General features: G+C 35.2%; 1 protein-coding gene and 1 pseudogene across 1 annotated transcript; both read right to left on the bottom strand.

Moving 5' to 3' along the window:
* Positions 1-447: 447 nt before the first annotated feature.
* Positions 448-9604, bottom strand: LOC132110869 (polyunsaturated fatty acid 5-lipoxygenase-like). Its single transcript, XM_059517900.1, has 14 exons — positions 9269-9604; positions 8148-8346; positions 7978-8059; positions 6530-6652; positions 5422-5528; positions 4989-5161; positions 4717-4863; positions 3784-3987; positions 3580-3666; positions 2339-2517; positions 2101-2222; positions 1746-1846; positions 1479-1649; positions 448-1385 (listed from the first exon to the last, which is right to left on the bottom strand). Exons 1-14 carry the CDS (start codon positions 9416-9418, stop codon positions 1206-1208), a joined length of 2025 nt encoding a protein of 674 aa, XP_059373883.1. The 5' UTR covers positions 9419-9604; the 3' UTR covers positions 448-1205.
* A 3795-nt stretch (positions 9605-13399) lies between these two features.
* LOC132110343 (solute carrier family 25 member 16-like) lies at positions 13400-17036 on the bottom strand (annotated as a pseudogene).
* Between the last annotated feature and the right edge of the window lie 285 nt (positions 17037-17321).

Genomic DNA, 17321 nt, shown 5'->3' with positions numbered 1-17321 from the left:
GAAAAATTAAAATTAAAAAGGAATAAAAGATGCAGTGATTATGTATTTTGTGTATCATAAAATGTACACATTTTTCATGAGAGAGGCTAAATCTGAATCAGTAAAATCTTTATTTTGCACGCAAACTGTAGATGATCGTTAGTTGGCTGACTATTTGTGTGGATTTTCTAGTAGGGAACGTCCAACCAATATCTTATAGCTATGTAAAGGAGCCTACTCTGGAGGTAAAAGGTCAAATTTGAAGTAACCAAACTGAAGTAAATAAATTTAAGCAAAAATAAAAAAGTAAACAACTATGCATCCTAGTGACCTGATATAATGGCAACATGACACTACAGTGTTGCAAAAATCTGCCCATTTATTCACAGAAAACAATTTTTCAGTAACTGCAAAGCTTACGTGTTTCTTAATTTACTGCTCATAATTCATTCAATATTAGTTAGTATTAATCAGTAGACGTTCATGACTTTAAATGTAAATAATCAATCTTAAAAAATGTTTTTAAAAATGTAAAATACTAACAATTAATTAGTTTCATGCCATTTTCAAACAAGCAAGCTGTTTAAGTTGCCCTTGCAATCAAGAATGAAGATAATGTTAATGAAAGACATTTATAGATGTGTGTTTAAAGTAAAGGGTAAACATAGCTAAATGTTAACATTAAGATAATAAAAAGGCATGAAATAATTTCTGGCTACAAAATCTGTAATTACATAATTTATTCTTATTCACAAAAAAGTAAATCATACATAAATAACAATGAAACTTCTCTTACATCACATCTGCACTCTTAACAATAAAAAAATCCAAAAATGGGTTTCAAAGTGAAGCCATAGAAGAATCATTTAGAAGCCTTTCAGTGACCAGATCGTAAAGGAACATTATTTTTCTTTTTCCACTATAAAGGACCTTTTGTGAAATGGAAACGTTGCATTGATGTTAAAGGTTCTTCGTGGCACTAAAGATCCCAATAAAGAACTTTTATTTTCAAGAGTGTGGCATACTTTATAGATGTATATATATACATACTGGTAAAAAAAATGTATAATCTGAATAAACTGTAAGCCGCTTTGGATAATAGTCTCTGCTAAATGCATAAAAGTAAATGTAAATATAAAATGATTTCTTTTTCCAAATTTTAACAAATAAAACACTCTGATAAAACACTACTATCATAGTGCTTCTGATCCCGTGCGATTGGTGAATCAGACGGCCACACTGTTTGGGATTCTGTCTGGAGACAGATAGTAGTAGGGCAGCCTCTTTCCATCATTTCGGTTCTTGATGACTTTAGTCACTTCTGCAAGATTCTTGCAGAATTTCACAATGGCGTCCTTCACAGGTTTCTCAATGAAGTGTTCATCTGGATACATACCTAGGAACAACTACAAAAATCATACTTTTCAGTATTTGTCATGGCTCACATGCTAATTTTTTATATATATTCATAGACGTGATAGACGACATAGATCTCAGACCTCATTTTCTTGAAACTGACTGAGGGCCCACACAGCCCCCAGATGCCAGCAGGAGCGTCCTCGATCAGGCAGACTCTCCACTATGTATTTCAAATCCACCTCGCCCTTCTTCGTAGGAGGAGGCTTCCGCATGGTTGGGGGGGAGTTTGGGATCCATGAACACCAGTCAAACTGCAGTCAAGTTTCACAACATTGATATTAGCTTTGGACTTTTGCTGTTCATTTTACTTTACAACAAAATATTCCAGAAACATTCTAGCGTGTTACCTGGCCAAAGTTTACTCCAGCATGTTGTGCAGAAGCAGTGAAGATGACGATAGTTAGATACTCCACCAGCTGCTCTTTGGTTTGTAAAGTCTTGGGAAACTCTGCACACAGTGATAATGTGTCATCACATTTACTGTACATTCATGAGAACACAAAGTGGTCTGTAATTAAAGGATAGTAGACCTAAAATTAATTAGTAGTTGAGGATTTGCTAACAATAAGATTTGAGATTCAGTCCACCTTCAAGTAAATTGAGGAAAACAACTGGAATGTTGCTGATGTCATAAATATATTCTGTCACCTTGAGCAACCTATTTAATGCCAGTGTTGTGATTTGTTTTAAGCGCATATTTACCACAGTAGTCACAATCCTGCATTCCAAAGCTGCAAACATCTTTCACAAATGCCTGGATCTCTTCGTCTTCCTGGACTGTCTCGTCTTTGTCATAATAGATGTTCACCACATCTGTCACAAAACTTGGAAGAGATCAAATCAATGCAAAATTATTGAACAAAAAAAGGTCAAATTGCAATATTTGTCTTTTTCATTCCTTTACAAATTGAATGTCCATGCTTCATTTTGTAACAAATGCCTTTTCACTGCCTCCCAGACGCTGCAGCCGTCATCTCTGTAGAAGTAGTAGGGCAGTTCCTCTTGGCTGTCCATGCCTCGTGCTTTTATGGCCTCTGGGAAACACAAGGACCTGTATGTGAAGGTCTTCATGGACTTCTGGACCAGTTCTACATGGCCACCTCCACCTGTCCCATTAGCCTGTGAAACAATAAACACTGACTTTAGTCAAATGTTACTGGACCTGAACAGTTAGCTCCAGTCTAAGTTTGAATCACTACAGTATGTGTCTGTTCATATCCAGACTGTCAGTCTGTGAATTAGTGGTGGGGATTTTTCACTGATCTTTTTGTATCAGTACACCAGTAGGTGCAGACAAGATATGAATGAATCAGTGCATCATTCACTCAGCTGATTCATTCAACACACACAGATTCATTCTGAAACAAGATAAGTGACTGTCTTTATAAGTGTGTCACTGAATTATTAATACAACTGATTTTTTTCAAAAACAGTCTGTAATTTCTCTTGGTTAACATCTTCTTGCTATACAGTATTATAATGTATACATGCAATATTACTTTTTACAGAATGTGCCAAAACTGCACAGGTACCCTCGGGTCATGGTTGTCATAACACAAACCAAGTTTGGTCTTAATACCACTGAGATATAACCTCGTTCTTTAGTGTGCTCTTCATAGAAATAGTTTGAGAATGGTTTGACTCATCAACTTTATTTTATCTTTATTTATATACTTTTATTTTTATTTGTATGGAAAGAAGGTGAGTTGGTTAAAATTTCCAGAAAATTGGACAAATGGTCTAAAAGTAGTAAAAAAAATGTTTTATACATATATATATATATCTAATAGAGAGAGAATTTTATTTATTTATTTTTTTGTGTGTGGAAAATTCTAAATGGTGGAAAAATATCATGATGGAAAATGACTTCACAGGTGCAATAAAATCTGGGGGGGGGGGTAAAGAATTTTGTTTCTAGCCCCTAAGGGTCAGAAGTTAATAGCATAGACATGCGCAGAATTTTAGACAGTTGGTTGCGCTAGAGGGAATGAGGTAGAGACTCAAAATATTGTGGTTAATGTTCAGACCGGCCACTATGTTGCCAAATTTCACAACTATTTAGCACATGGTTCTATGGGCTGCCTTAGATTTCTTGTTAGGAAGAAGAAAAAAAAGAAGAAGAAAACTGTTACATTGTTGCCCAGAGAGGAAGTGAACTATAAGAGGAAGAGGACAGCTGACCTTGTCGAAGAGTCCACACTCACAGATGAGCTGCTCACGAGCTTTGGTGTTAATGGCAATGGTGAAACGAATGTGAGGTAACAGCAACTGAAAGAGCAGAGGATGTCTCTTGGAATGTGTAATCAACCATACATAGGGCATGGGCATTATTTACTCTCCATGAAAATCATAGAATCAATTCTATACAGAGAACAAGGAAATTACCTTAAAAACAGGATGCACTGCAGGCAGCTGTCTGAACATGGCTATGCCAAAGACCTCAGATATCAGATGTGTCCTGAGAAGATGTGTGACGGTCTGGTGTACGTGGAAGTCTGAAGATCTGACCCAGATCTTGGCCAGCAACCAGTCGTGCTCATCATCAGTCGGGACGAAGATGGGATTATCCTCTCCTGGGCTCTGACCCAGCTATGTCAATAATATAGAGGACATTTTCAAAACTCATTCAGCCTATTTTTATAGGCAGCCATATAAGCAATGGTTCTCAAACGGTGTAAGGGCTCACAGAAACAAATGTCATTTTAAATTATATTAAAAACGGTCATTTTAATTTATAATAATATTTCACAGTATTGCTGTTTTTACTTTATTTTTGCAAATAAATGCAGCCTTGGGGAGCATAAGAGACTTCTTTCAAAAACATCTCATCGGTAGTCTATATATTTTCATTTATTCACTTGTTTTGAGTTATTTTCAAAGGCATTTTCTATTATCAACAGTATTTTTGCACAAAACAAATGCTGAAAATTAGCAGAGCAATGCATACCTACTGATGAAAAGTTCAGCAAATGTTTAATCAAGAGTGTATCATTGTTCAACTAAACAGTCAATATTGAAAAATAAAGTATGGTGTTCACTGTGTTTCTCTCTTCAATAAATCTTAGATGGAAAACATGAAATAGAGACATTTGTTGTCACCTTTGTGTTAAATTACTTGCATCCTCAGTTTTCAACTGCTTCTGACAGAGCATCTACTAAACTAATACGTTTCTGTGTTTTTATTCACAAGTTTTTCTAATTTCTCACAGTCTTGTGATAAAAGAAACAGAGAAGCAGAAAATAACTTTTCACATACTGTGCTGTATCTGATATTGAGGTTTCCAGCACATGAGCTTGTTGTGTGTGTAGTTCAGATACCTGAATGGCGATCGGCATGATTTTATTCTGACTGTTCTTATAAAGCAGACAGATGGGTGCAGCCAAGTACTGAAGGGTGCATGGGTCCGTGGCATTGGGAGTAACACCATCTAACAGCTCATAGTCAGCTATAAAGATGTTTCCTTCCTGAAAAACAAGATAATGAATTTGTACTAAGACCATGTCGTATGTTGAATAGACACAGATAAGCATGTGTTGTGAGTGAATCATACTGCACAAGCCAGTATGCTCATGAATTATGGGTCGCGTACCTTGAGCTCTTCCTCCAGCGTGAGACCCCTCTCCAGACTCTCCTCAAGAATCTTTGTTGTGACTGGAAATTTGTCAGGAATTTCTGTGCATTTCCTGATGACCACTGGATTACAGCCGTTCAAGAACTGGTATCCGAACATGAAGTCTTCCTTCCAATGCTCCATCACATACTCTGTGCAGAGGACACACGCGAGAAAATAAAAACGACTATCAAATAAAACTAAAATGCTATAAAATGAAATAATGCCTAATATTAACATATTTTACAGACATATGAGTAAACAAAATGTAATCCTGCATATGCCAAGCAGGTAATTTATGTATTATAAAAGATGAGAGTGTTTATGAGACTAATAATTATGTGTGATGCGCACATAATTCTTGAATATTGATATAGATGTTGTAAAGTTTAAGTATGCTGGTGGTTCAAACCTGATATTGTATTCTTAATTCTCACAAATATGCGCTCGAAGTCTGCAAAATCGCCCCATGAGGACTGGAACATGTGCATGAACTGGTTAACGTAGAGATTTTCAATCCTAAGGAATAAAAATTTAAATAAAGGTACATATGATCTGTTATATTGAATAATATATCAAAATAATAAATAAAAAGAGATACATTTACTTGGATAGTCTACCCTTGTGAAAAAGAAGTACACTTGAGCATATGTTTTTAATGATACTAATGTACTTATGTTTTTAATAATATGTTTTTTTAATAATAATATGTTTTTAATAATAGTAATGTACCAATGTACAAAAGAATATATTCAATGTACTAAAAGTAATGTTTTTGGACACTTAATCATATGTTAGTAGGAAATGAATGAAAAGTATTATAGTTGAAATATTATTATTTTTAAATATTTGTAAACATTAAATTAAATTAGTTGAACCTAATAGTGTTTTTGTGCAAATTTTTGTGTGTAGGACTTACGTACATCTTCATAATTGTAATTTCATAATTGCTTCTATCATCTTTGAAATGGTTAGTGTACTGCCATGGTAAAATAAAACTTTACATAATCCATATTTTAGTTTAGATCATCTGCAAGTCTAGTTTTCAAAAAATATATATATTTGATTTCAAGTGCACATCAAATAAACTAAGCACTCTCGTTTTCCACAATGGTAATCCTGGCTTTCCCACGATCTTAAATTCAACCTCTTGAAAAATGAGTTGTTGTGATAATCTAACTGTCACTGGGCCTGCAGATATGGGAGGGAAACACATGTATGTGTGCAACTGAAAATGACACTTCTCCGAGCTATTTATATCACAACACAATCGACCGAATCTGCAGTTTCCTCCTTTTAACTGTCACACTTTCTTCTTTAAGGCCTGTGCTAATGTACAACACCACAAAAACAATGCATGTTTGTATTCAGACCTTGCTGATGGAGCTACATGCAAAAACAGATTCTGAAAGAACCATGCAAATGTGCATAAATACAAACACATGGTCACTTTATGGTAATAACAGTCAAAAGTATTCAAGAAGGAGATATGCACAGTCATCAAACAAAATGAATCTTACGCTTTGCTGTAGTTCAGCACAAAGTCCACTCCTTTCTCGCTGTCAAACTGAATGTCCCGTGGAAGCCCACTGTGGGTTTTGGCATCTATACTCATTGGGAAGCCTGGGTGCCACTCCTTCCATCTTCAACATCAAGCATAGCGTCATGTTTTATTATGCAATAATTAAAAGGTTCCACATTTAAAACCAGGATTTCCCAGGCAGTGCGGTCAGACATGTGGTAGTGGTGGAGGTCCCACATTCAGTCCCATGTGCAATTATAAGTCAAAAGCAGATTCCTATTCCTATCATTTGTGTTCCCTAAAGGATAATTCACCCCAAAAAAATGTAATTATGTCACCATTTACTCACCCTCATGAGTTTCTTTCTTCTGCACAAAAGATAGAATGTGGCTCACCAAACAGTTGATGTAAATCATAGCATGGAACAAAAACATAAATTCATCTGTTTGGTTGCCAACATTCTTCAAAAAATCTTCATTTGTGTTCAGAAAAGAAACTTTTTCATTTTTGGGTTAACCATATCTTACAGACTTTTTAGATTCGCTTAACCCCGGGTAATTGTCTTTTTAAACTCTCCTTTTAAAGGTAAAGTTCACCCAAACAATAACATTTCTGTCATCATTTACACAATTTCATTTCGCTCTTTGAAATCCCTAAAGCTATCTACATAGGCAGCCAATCATAAACTGAACATCTCTTGCCTTATTAAATATTCATGAGCTTGGCACACTCACAGAAACTCTGACTGTATTTTGTTTCAGAGTTTGGTGGAGAAAACCAAAGTGAAAACAAGAAAAGTGTTAATTGTTGCAATAAAAGTGTTTTACTGGACAGAACCATGGACAAAGAAATGATAAATGATAAATAAATGTATAAATAAATTTAAGAAAAAATTTATCAATTTGGATTTTATATATATATATATATATATATATATATATATATATATATATATATATATACATAAATAAGGGAATAAAAGCATAAATAATTATGTATTTACTTTTCCTTGGATATTTATTTATATATTTAGTTATTTCTAATTTTGTCAGGTTTGGCATTCCTATTGAACAGTGTATTCAGGAAAACTGGATGGTACAGTCAAGTCATATAAACTCAAGAGCTCCACTAGACGTTATTTAAAACAAGTCGCGTTCTACACGTTCGTCCAAACCATGGCATGTGGCACTGCAACAGTGGTAACCCAAATTTACAAAAGCACAATATGAAACCTGAATGCAGAATTATTTTTTTTAAACCAGGGTAAAGAGTAAACAGTATATAAATTAATCATCAAAGTATAACTGTCTATGAGAAAGGGAAAAAAATGGTCTGCTATGATGAAATTGACTTGACCACATGTGCATTTATTACGAAATTAGCCTACTTTTCCTGGAGACCACATATGCTACAGTGGTTAACCTCTTTCTGAAAGTTGCATCAAACCTGTATATCTTCTGCCTCTGTTCTAGTTCTTTGCGCCTGTGCTGTTTTTCCACTCCGGTCTTTTCATGCTGTGGCAGTCGAGCTGAAACACAGCAAGAATTAAAACCTTACATTATGGTAAAGTTAAGGTTTTATTACAGGAAGAAATTTGCAAGCCAGTCTGAACTTACCCCTGCCATCTCTGAGGATCACCTCTTTGTCATCAGTTAACCAGCGAAAGCAGGGGAACTCAATGTAATCTCCATAGGGCGTCTTCACCGTGATGTATTTGCAGTACCAGTCATCATGCACCCAGTACTTCTTCTTTTCAATCTTCACCAGCTCGATCTCACCCAGGTCTTCTCCCACACTGATGTCATATGAGTCCACCTTGAATTGAATTGAATGCAGTGGTTAAAAAAAAAGGGAAAGAAACATGCAGGTTTAACACGCTTCCTGCAAGTGATCTTTTTTTAAATCTTTCTCTTATCTTTTGTCTGACTTCAGTGATAAGACACCCTTGGAGATACACTGTATGACTAGTTCAAAGATACTGAGCCACCTTTATGTAAGGACAGTGGTTTGATTGAAAGGATCAGCGAGATTGGCTATAAAGTGTTTTGTCACATCACAGCTGAAGTGCGCCACACTGAAAACAAAAATGGTGAATGAATGGATGAAAAAATGGTTTTCAGGAAATTGCTTTAATCAATGATAGAAGAGGCAAGTAACACATTGAATTAAACAGGAATTTTGAAGTAAAAAGACTGAAATGGTATTTCCTTGTAAAACTTGTTAAAAATAAATTTGTGTAAAAGTCTTTATACAACATGTGCAATACACTTATGATGCACTTCAAATCTGACAGTGTTATGTTGTTGTGAAAAGATTATTTGATTTTTGAGTTATAAGCCATAAGGCCCTGATCATTGAATTTGGCACAAAACATGCCCAAAAAATCTGATCTGCCATTTTTAAAACAGCATCCTTTCTACCTTTAAATTATTCATCATTTTTCCCCATCACTCAAGATTATAAAACTCATACTCATGGTTTATAAAGCCCAAACTTTGAGTCAAATTAATCAAAAGACATAAAAGAAAGAATACCAAAGCATCAAAAAAGAGGAAAAATATTAGCAATTTTAATTCACAAAGAAAATTGCAATTAATTTATGCAATGTAATTCTTAACATTATGTGCCCAATATGTTCAATTAATTCAGATACAATGATTTAAACCCTTCAGAAGGAGCTCAGAGGTCTAATATAGTTTACGTTGCGTTCATAGTGTAAAAAGTGTTCGAATCTTACCGCTCCTCTCTCAAAGTCGTTATAGAGGGGTTTATCCAGGAGGGTTCTCTCACTGCATCGCTCAGATCCCACCAGGGTCACATAAATGTAGTCATCAGTTCCAGCAAACCACTGAGAGCCTGTGGCCACAGTCACTGTGTAGTTGGGCATTTTTGTCAAGCTGGAGATCAGCTCTGCAACTGAAATCAAATGGACTTTTCAAGAGTCACACTCAGACTGCATTTCCTCTTCTCTCTCCCCCTCTCCCATTCTCTCTCTATCTGACTCGCTCAAGCCACAGACTTCACACACCACACAGAAATTCATAGATGTGCTCTTGATAAGCACTGCGGCAGGCTTTACTCAAGTTACTAGTATCAAGAAGTGTGTGAGAACGGCGTAATAGAGTTTACTTATGAATTCGATTTCTAATGATACATTACAGTAAATCACTCTCTACACTTCACAATAGAGGAACCAAATTTTAAGCCTGGCATGCTTATCAGATATTTTAGTTCTCGTTTATCTTTAAGGGTTGACTTGGTTTTACTTGGAGTGAACAGTTACTGCTTTTTTTTAATAATAGTTGATCTTGATTGTTTGCAATGTTTTGTGGTATTTGCCTTGTGGCGTACCAGCTCACATTCTGCTGATGAATACAACCTAATTTGCAATTTGCAAAGAAAAAAAAAAACAATTACACGATTCTCATGTGATTGCAATATGCTGTTTTGCTGTTAAACAAACATTTATTATTAGCAGTATTGAAAAGAGTTGAGCTGCTTTAGTGGAAACTGTGATGCATTCTTTGATAAAGTACGCCTATATTATATATATATATATATATATATATATATATATATAAATTAACCTGTACTGACCTTAAACCTTTGAATGGGAGTGTATACGAGTATAAAGTGCTTTAATGGCCATAGAATAACAATTTTATTCAAAGTACATAAGGATGAAAATCCTCACTGGCCGATGAGCTCTACTTTTTTTTATGACGCACATGGTACGATGATAAGTAAGCCATACATAATATAACCAGTGTTTTGTTTCTAACATATTTTCCAGTCAAATAAGATGGATTCAAACAACAGGACCTTACAAACATAGGAGGAAATAAATGCAAATGAATTGCTAGGTGGGAGGTGTATCATATCAAATGCACTTCAAAACAGAAATTAGGAAACTTTAGGGAAATCACACTGAATAACAAATGCTGTAGAGTGGGATTATGCAAATACTTACTAGTAGTATGTATTTTAAGTATCTGAAAGCAATCAAGACCAACTCCAGCACAAGACAAAAACCTTTATTTTTATTTCAAAGAATTGGTTTAACATTTACAATTCTTTAATGATCATCTAAGCATACATTCAAATGAGTAATCACATGTACAGAACGGGCATTCACATTGTTCATTTGTTCAATGCCTATTAACCATTTAAATCGGACATAATATCCATTCATTAAGCAAATATAACCCAAATAAATAAATGTGATTTATCCAGAGCAGCAAGACGAACACAGTCTCCACAGTTCTCACGAATCAGAAAAGATAAGCTTAAGACAGACCTCATATTCTAGTGATTCAGCTCGATGGCATGTAGTGCAAATAAACTTGAAATGTGTTCAATGAATCATGGCCTTCACTACTCATACATGTATTCACTCAGTAATAAAACCATATCAACTGCTGTTTAATGTACTCATACACACATATATTCATAAATCTTCCCATTCATCTTTGGAAACAGGTGCAGTTAAATGATCAACTTGTACATGACATTTAAAGAGGTTTAAGGACTATATTCACTGCAACACTGCCATCACATGGCAAAAAAAAAAAGAGAGAGAGCAATTACAACAGAGAGATAATGAGGTAACCATTTGAGGGAGCTTATTTCCATACAAATTAAAACTAGGCAATTACTCAACTTCATATTTTTTAAAAATAATAAATTTTAATTTTCATCTGGCTGGGCAAAAGTGTAATGACTGTAATGAATCCAATATGAGATTTGTTTTATGACATGTCTTTGTATAAAAAGTAATGTATTGTATTAATTTAAACATTATTGTATGTAAGGGACTCTTTTAGTTCCCATCACAAATCAGTGAACAATAATCGAAGCTTCATATAACTTCAGCCACAGTGACGTCGGCATGCGAACAAGACTGAATACTGCATAGACATTATGTATGCTCTCTTCCATGTCCTATAATATTGAATTGTAGAGGAGTCATCTTTATCAAATATCAGGCAATTAGATTTACGTTGACTCAGATTTACTGAAATATTACGCTACATATGAAGGAAATTTAGCAAAAAAAAAGTCAACTTCCATATTTGACATAAAAAGTGACGTCTTCAGTCATAGTTAAAAGCACTGTGATAAACTGAAACTGTCCACATAAGTAAAATCTCCTGTGATTTAATGTTTTTATGATTAAGGCAAATTGTTCGATCTGAGATGGAGTGGCTTCTTACAGGCAAGTTTCCATACAGACGCAGGTTTCCATGTCATTTCCAGTATCGGTTGTTTCTGATCCACACATAACAGAAAAAAGCAAGCTTTTGTCTCTGTATCTATAGTGACTGTTGCTGGGCTGTGCAAAGCCACAGGTCTGCCATTTGTGAGGGTGTTTTGTAATAACTGGAGTTCAGATGACTGGTCACTGGAATGGCAGACGGGGCTGCTGTGATGTTCCCGGGGTCGTTTCAACTCGTTCCTGTAAGGCTTAGTGACTGCTTGTTCTAGTTTAGGTGAAGAACTTGCTTCATGAACTCATAAGTGGTGAAGGCAATGGCTTGTGACGGTATACAGCGGATGTAGTTGAGGGACAGGCCACGATACAGTCCTTTCTTAACACCATACTGGGTGTACACATGCCTGAGAGTTTTAGTCAGGCTGCTGCTCAAACAAATCAAGTAAAAACATATAAGTGATCACAGACATGTTTTGATTGAAATTTTTATTGTAACATGCAGAGATCTAATTACTATTCATTACACATACATACATACATACATATACAGTACAGACCAAAAGTTTGGACACACCTTCTCATTCAAAGAGTTTTCTTTATTTTCATGACTATGAAAATTGTAGAGTCACACTGAAGGCATCAAGGGCTTTTTGACCAAGAAGGAGAGTGATGACCTGGCCTCCACAGTCACCGGACCTGAACCCAATCGAGATGGTTTAGGGGTGAGCTGGACCGCAGACAGAAGGCAAAAGGGCCAACAAGTGCTAAGCATCTCTCGGGGAACTCCTTCAAGACTGTTGGAAGACCATTTCAGGTGACTACCTCTTGAAGCTCATCAAGAGAATGCCAAGAGTGTGCAAAGCAGTAATCAAAGCAAAAGGTGGCTACTTTGAAGAACCTAGAATATGACATATTTTCAGTCGTTTCACACCTTTTTGTTATGTATATAATTCCACATGTGTTGATTCATAGTTTTGATGCCTTCAGTGTGGATCTACAATTTTCATAGTCATGAAAATAAAGAAAACTCTTTGAATGAGAAGGTGTGTCCAAACTTTTGGTCTGTACTGTGTATGTATATACAGTAACGTATATACGGTAATTCCACATGTGTTAATTCATAGTTTTGATGCATTCAGTGTGAATCTACAATTTTTTGTAGCACGTTTCTTTCTTTTTTGTGTCGTGAGTATTTGCAGCACGTTTCTGTTTTTGTTTGTTGTGAGCATTTGCAGCATGTGTGTTGTAAAATTGAAGATGTTTTCTTAATTTGCAGGTGTTTTTTCATTTGTAGTGCGTTGAGTTCGCTTGGCCACAGTAAGCATCGCCATTCAAGTCAGCAGGAAGAGTCAAAGCTAATATGCGGTTTACTAAACAGTGGCAACCTGTTTTAAGTTATTCTTGGCTGTGTTGTATTGACTGCTTTGATGCGTTGCAATACGGTAGGGCATTGTTTTGATGCTTATATCGGGGAAATAAATAATTTTGCATTTATTGAATTGAATTTCTTTTATTTTTCTTGCACACACACACACACACACACACACACACACACACACATTTAGCAGTTATCTGCCATCACCTAGCTATCTTCTAATGCCATACCTCTCTTATAATTTACTTACCATTTTCACCAGTGTGAATCATTTAGAGTCATCACAAACCTGCCATAGATCCTGCCATGAGCCGATGAATATGCCCAGATATCCCAAGTTGTGTTTTAAGGAACTGAAAGTACATCAGAAATAGCTTAGTGCCAGCATTACATCATTTAAACAGAGTGAAGACTTGGTATTAGTACAAAACTTTGTATTGTTAACACCCAGGCTGGTGAAGCTACATTGATTGAAATTGCTACAAGGTACTGAGAAAAAAAAAAAGTTAAGCTACCGACAAAAAGAAGTTAACTAAGGAAGCTGAAGCTGTAAGGTGGCCATATACAGTAATTGCAAATATATAACCATCAGATAAAATAATTGATTTTACTCAGTATAATGGAGTAGTATTTATCTCATTTGTAGAGATGCATTTACAATGAATACATCTACTAAGAAAAGTGGAAAACTGTGTTATTGATACCAGAATAAAACACAAAAATGCCCCACACAAACTACCTTAACTTCTCAAATAAATCTGTGAATCCTTTTTTTGAACTGGATTGCTGAAACAAATCACGAATTAACCAAATCCATAAAAAGAATCAGACTAGTGCTTCACTTGAGAAGACAGTTTAGTAGATTGTGTTTGATTATTGACTATTTTTATGCCTGCATGTGCAATACCACGTGACACAAACTGCAGAAGTAGTAGTGGATAAGTTACGGTATTCTGATCAACTGTCACACTACTATAATATAGCTATGTTAGGAATGTCACTATGTTTGGTTTGTTATACCCCACGACTATGAAACAAAACTAACCTTTCTGTAGTTATCAAAAGCCATAAACTGAATAGCTCCATATGGGAAAATCCTGATCATCATGGCTCCATTTCCTTTGTATAGTCCAAGGAAACCCTCTTTTTTTTGGCACTGCCTTAAGTGTGGCAAACACTCCTGAAAAAAGAAACACACATGAGAAAATCTCATTCAACCTTGTGGTGTATTCTAAAGCCTAGTTCTTTTACAAATCAAGATGCACAAAAAATGCTTGTTTTAATATTGGTTTAACTTACCAAGATGTTTGTAATGAGGATTTTGAGCTTGTAGTAAAATTTTCACTCTATCGAGAGGCGCTATAGTGGACTTGGCACAGCATCCTGCAACACCTAAAAAATAAAATATAATAGGATTAATGTTTAATTAATAAGTAATTAATTTTAAATTAATTTGCTGAACGTTTAACCAGCCCCAGGCCATTCTAGATGTAGATTTATAGTTTGTTTCTTCATCAGAATAGATTTGGAGAAATTTAGCACTGCATCACTTACTCACCAGTGGATCCTCTGCAGTGAATGGGTGCCGTCAGAGTCCAAACTGCTTTTATAAACATCACAATTATCCACAAGTAATCCACAGAACTCCAGCCCATCAATTAATGTCTCGTGCAGTGAAAAGCTGAGTGTTTGTAAGAAACAAATCCATCATTAAGACGTTTTTAACTTTTAAAAGCATCGCTTCTAGTTAAAACACTAGACTTTCTATCCATAAGATTGCTTTCTCCAGTCCTCTCATCTAAATCGGGAGTTGACTATGCACAGATCAAGCAGTGTTTACAAGCGAAAACAGTTTTTAACAAATATGTTGGTGAATATCGAACTGAGAGGACAACAGTGGATGGATTTTTTCACTACAGGAAGTGCTATTATGGTTTATGGACTTATATTTTGGCCAGAAGTGACAGTTTAAAGTAAAAACACCTTTCAATGCTTAAAACGCATGCATTTCTCACAAACACTCAGCTTTTCACTGCACAAGACATTAATTGGTGGACTGGAGTTCTGTGGATTTCTTGCGGATTATTGTGATGTTTTTATCAGCTGTTTAGATTCTTGATCTGACGGCACCCATTCACTGCAGAGGATCCACTGGTGAGCAAGTGACGTAATGCTGAATTTCTCCAAATCGGTTCTGATACAAAAACAAACTCATCTACATCTTGGATGTACTTCAAAAATGTATTCATTTATATAAGAGAACCTGAAGATACATGCTTTAGTACATAAACATTTTGTGATAAGACTTCACCTCCAGCTGCGAACGAGCGTAACCAGTAGTAGTAGTCTTTCTGGACAGGAGCTGGGATATGAACCCGAGTCCCTGAGGAGGACACATCCTCTGTCGTCATGATGGCTGCTATCAGGACTGCAGTGCATTCATGTCTTCAGCACATTCTGGAAGGGAGGAAACAAACATGTGCACTGGTATTATTATTCCTCAACTGTTCTGTTTCATAGGCTGGACTATGCACACAGGAAAGTCATATCAGTCATAAACAGTTGGACAGAGTTGTAAATGCATTACTCTACGAGTCATTGGTTTGGGGAAATGTTAACAGATTCAGGTCACTTAACTAGAAAGACAAACCAAATCATATGCAGGTGCCATAAGTGAGGTACAGGTAACATTAGGGGAAGAAGCGACCATACAATTAAATTAATTGTACTTCAGTCTAATAATGACATTTCTAGTACTTTAACATTAATATGGAATTCTGTATCAATACTTATGTAAAGACATATTACTCAATTATTAATCAGAGATAATTTATTCTGGCTCCTTTAAATGCCTTTAATAATTACAGTAATACTGTATACATATCATGGAACTGAATGATTATCATACTCACGTCAAAAACTTAAATGTCGAGAAAACATGGTACTTTTTGCTACTTTCTTTTTAGTTTGTGATTTTCTGGTATGCTTTTTTTGCAACTTTAGCTAAATGTGATAATAACAGTATTGCAGAACACAACAGCGATGTTTACACACGGTTACCTTGATTACTGCTGTTTATTCCGTGCGTCAACAGTCCATAATAACATACACCAGAGACAGACTTCACTCCTCGTGCAATATAACGAAAGATTTCACTCCTCGTGCAATTTCCCCAGGACTGTTTGCATCATTCACAAACATACGTTTTCATTAGCTCTGACCTGAATTCTTGGAAACAGATCAAATAAATCTTGGCTAAAATCAAGGTCACTGATTGCACAACCGTATATGTGAACTGTGTGATCCTGAAGCTGTCAGCTATTCCTGTTAGAAATACCAAGGGTTCACACAAAACAAGGGGAGTCCTCCTTTAGTTACTATGCCTCCCGCAGTTGGAAACAGCTTCCAGAAGAGATCAGATGTGCTAAAACACTAGTAACATTTAAATCTAGACTTAAAACTCATCTGTTTAGCTGTGCATTTATTGAATGAGCACTGTGCAATGTCCGAACTGATTGCACTATATTTTCACTGTTGTTTTATTTTATTTTATGTCAAATCATTTTCTAACTGTTTTAAATTCATTTTAAATAAGTAAATTTTTTAATAATTTTAAAATTGCTTGTTTTTTTCTTGTTATTATTTTTCTTCATTATTATTTTACTTTCTTTTATGTAAAGCACTTTGAATTACCATTGTGTAAGAAATGTGCTATATAAATAAACTTGACTTGCCTTATAAACACTGCGTCCGAACTGCGTATATGATAAACTTCAACGACGCTCTACATACGTATGTAGTTATTTGAATTTAAACGATGTACTTACATAAAACACAAATCTAATAATTGGAATACATTTTTGTTCACGTGTTTGTCGGCAGATTCGTGCATTTCATGTCCTTTACTGAATCGTTTCCTGTCGCGTGATTACTACGTAATTGCGTGTCAACACACCGCACCACAGCATTTTAGTTTGTGTGATTTTCTTAACATTCATCGACATTACATTCATTAATCAGATATATTATGATAAAATATCACATGTAATTTTTGGTAGTACTGTGTATTGTAATTTTTTTCATTGTTATGTGAATTAAAATTAATTAATTTTAAGCATCATGATTTTATTTATTCATCTGAGGAATTATTGTCTATATATGAAAACGGCATAATATATAAATATAATAAATAAGTATAATAAT

The sequence above is a fragment of the Carassius carassius genome, chromosome 30, assembly GCF_963082965.1.
Source record: "Carassius carassius chromosome 30, fCarCar2.1, whole genome shotgun sequence".
Classification (NCBI taxonomy): domain Eukaryota; kingdom Metazoa; phylum Chordata; class Actinopteri; order Cypriniformes; family Cyprinidae; genus Carassius; species Carassius carassius.
This window is presented reverse-complemented; position numbering and strand designations above follow the sequence as displayed.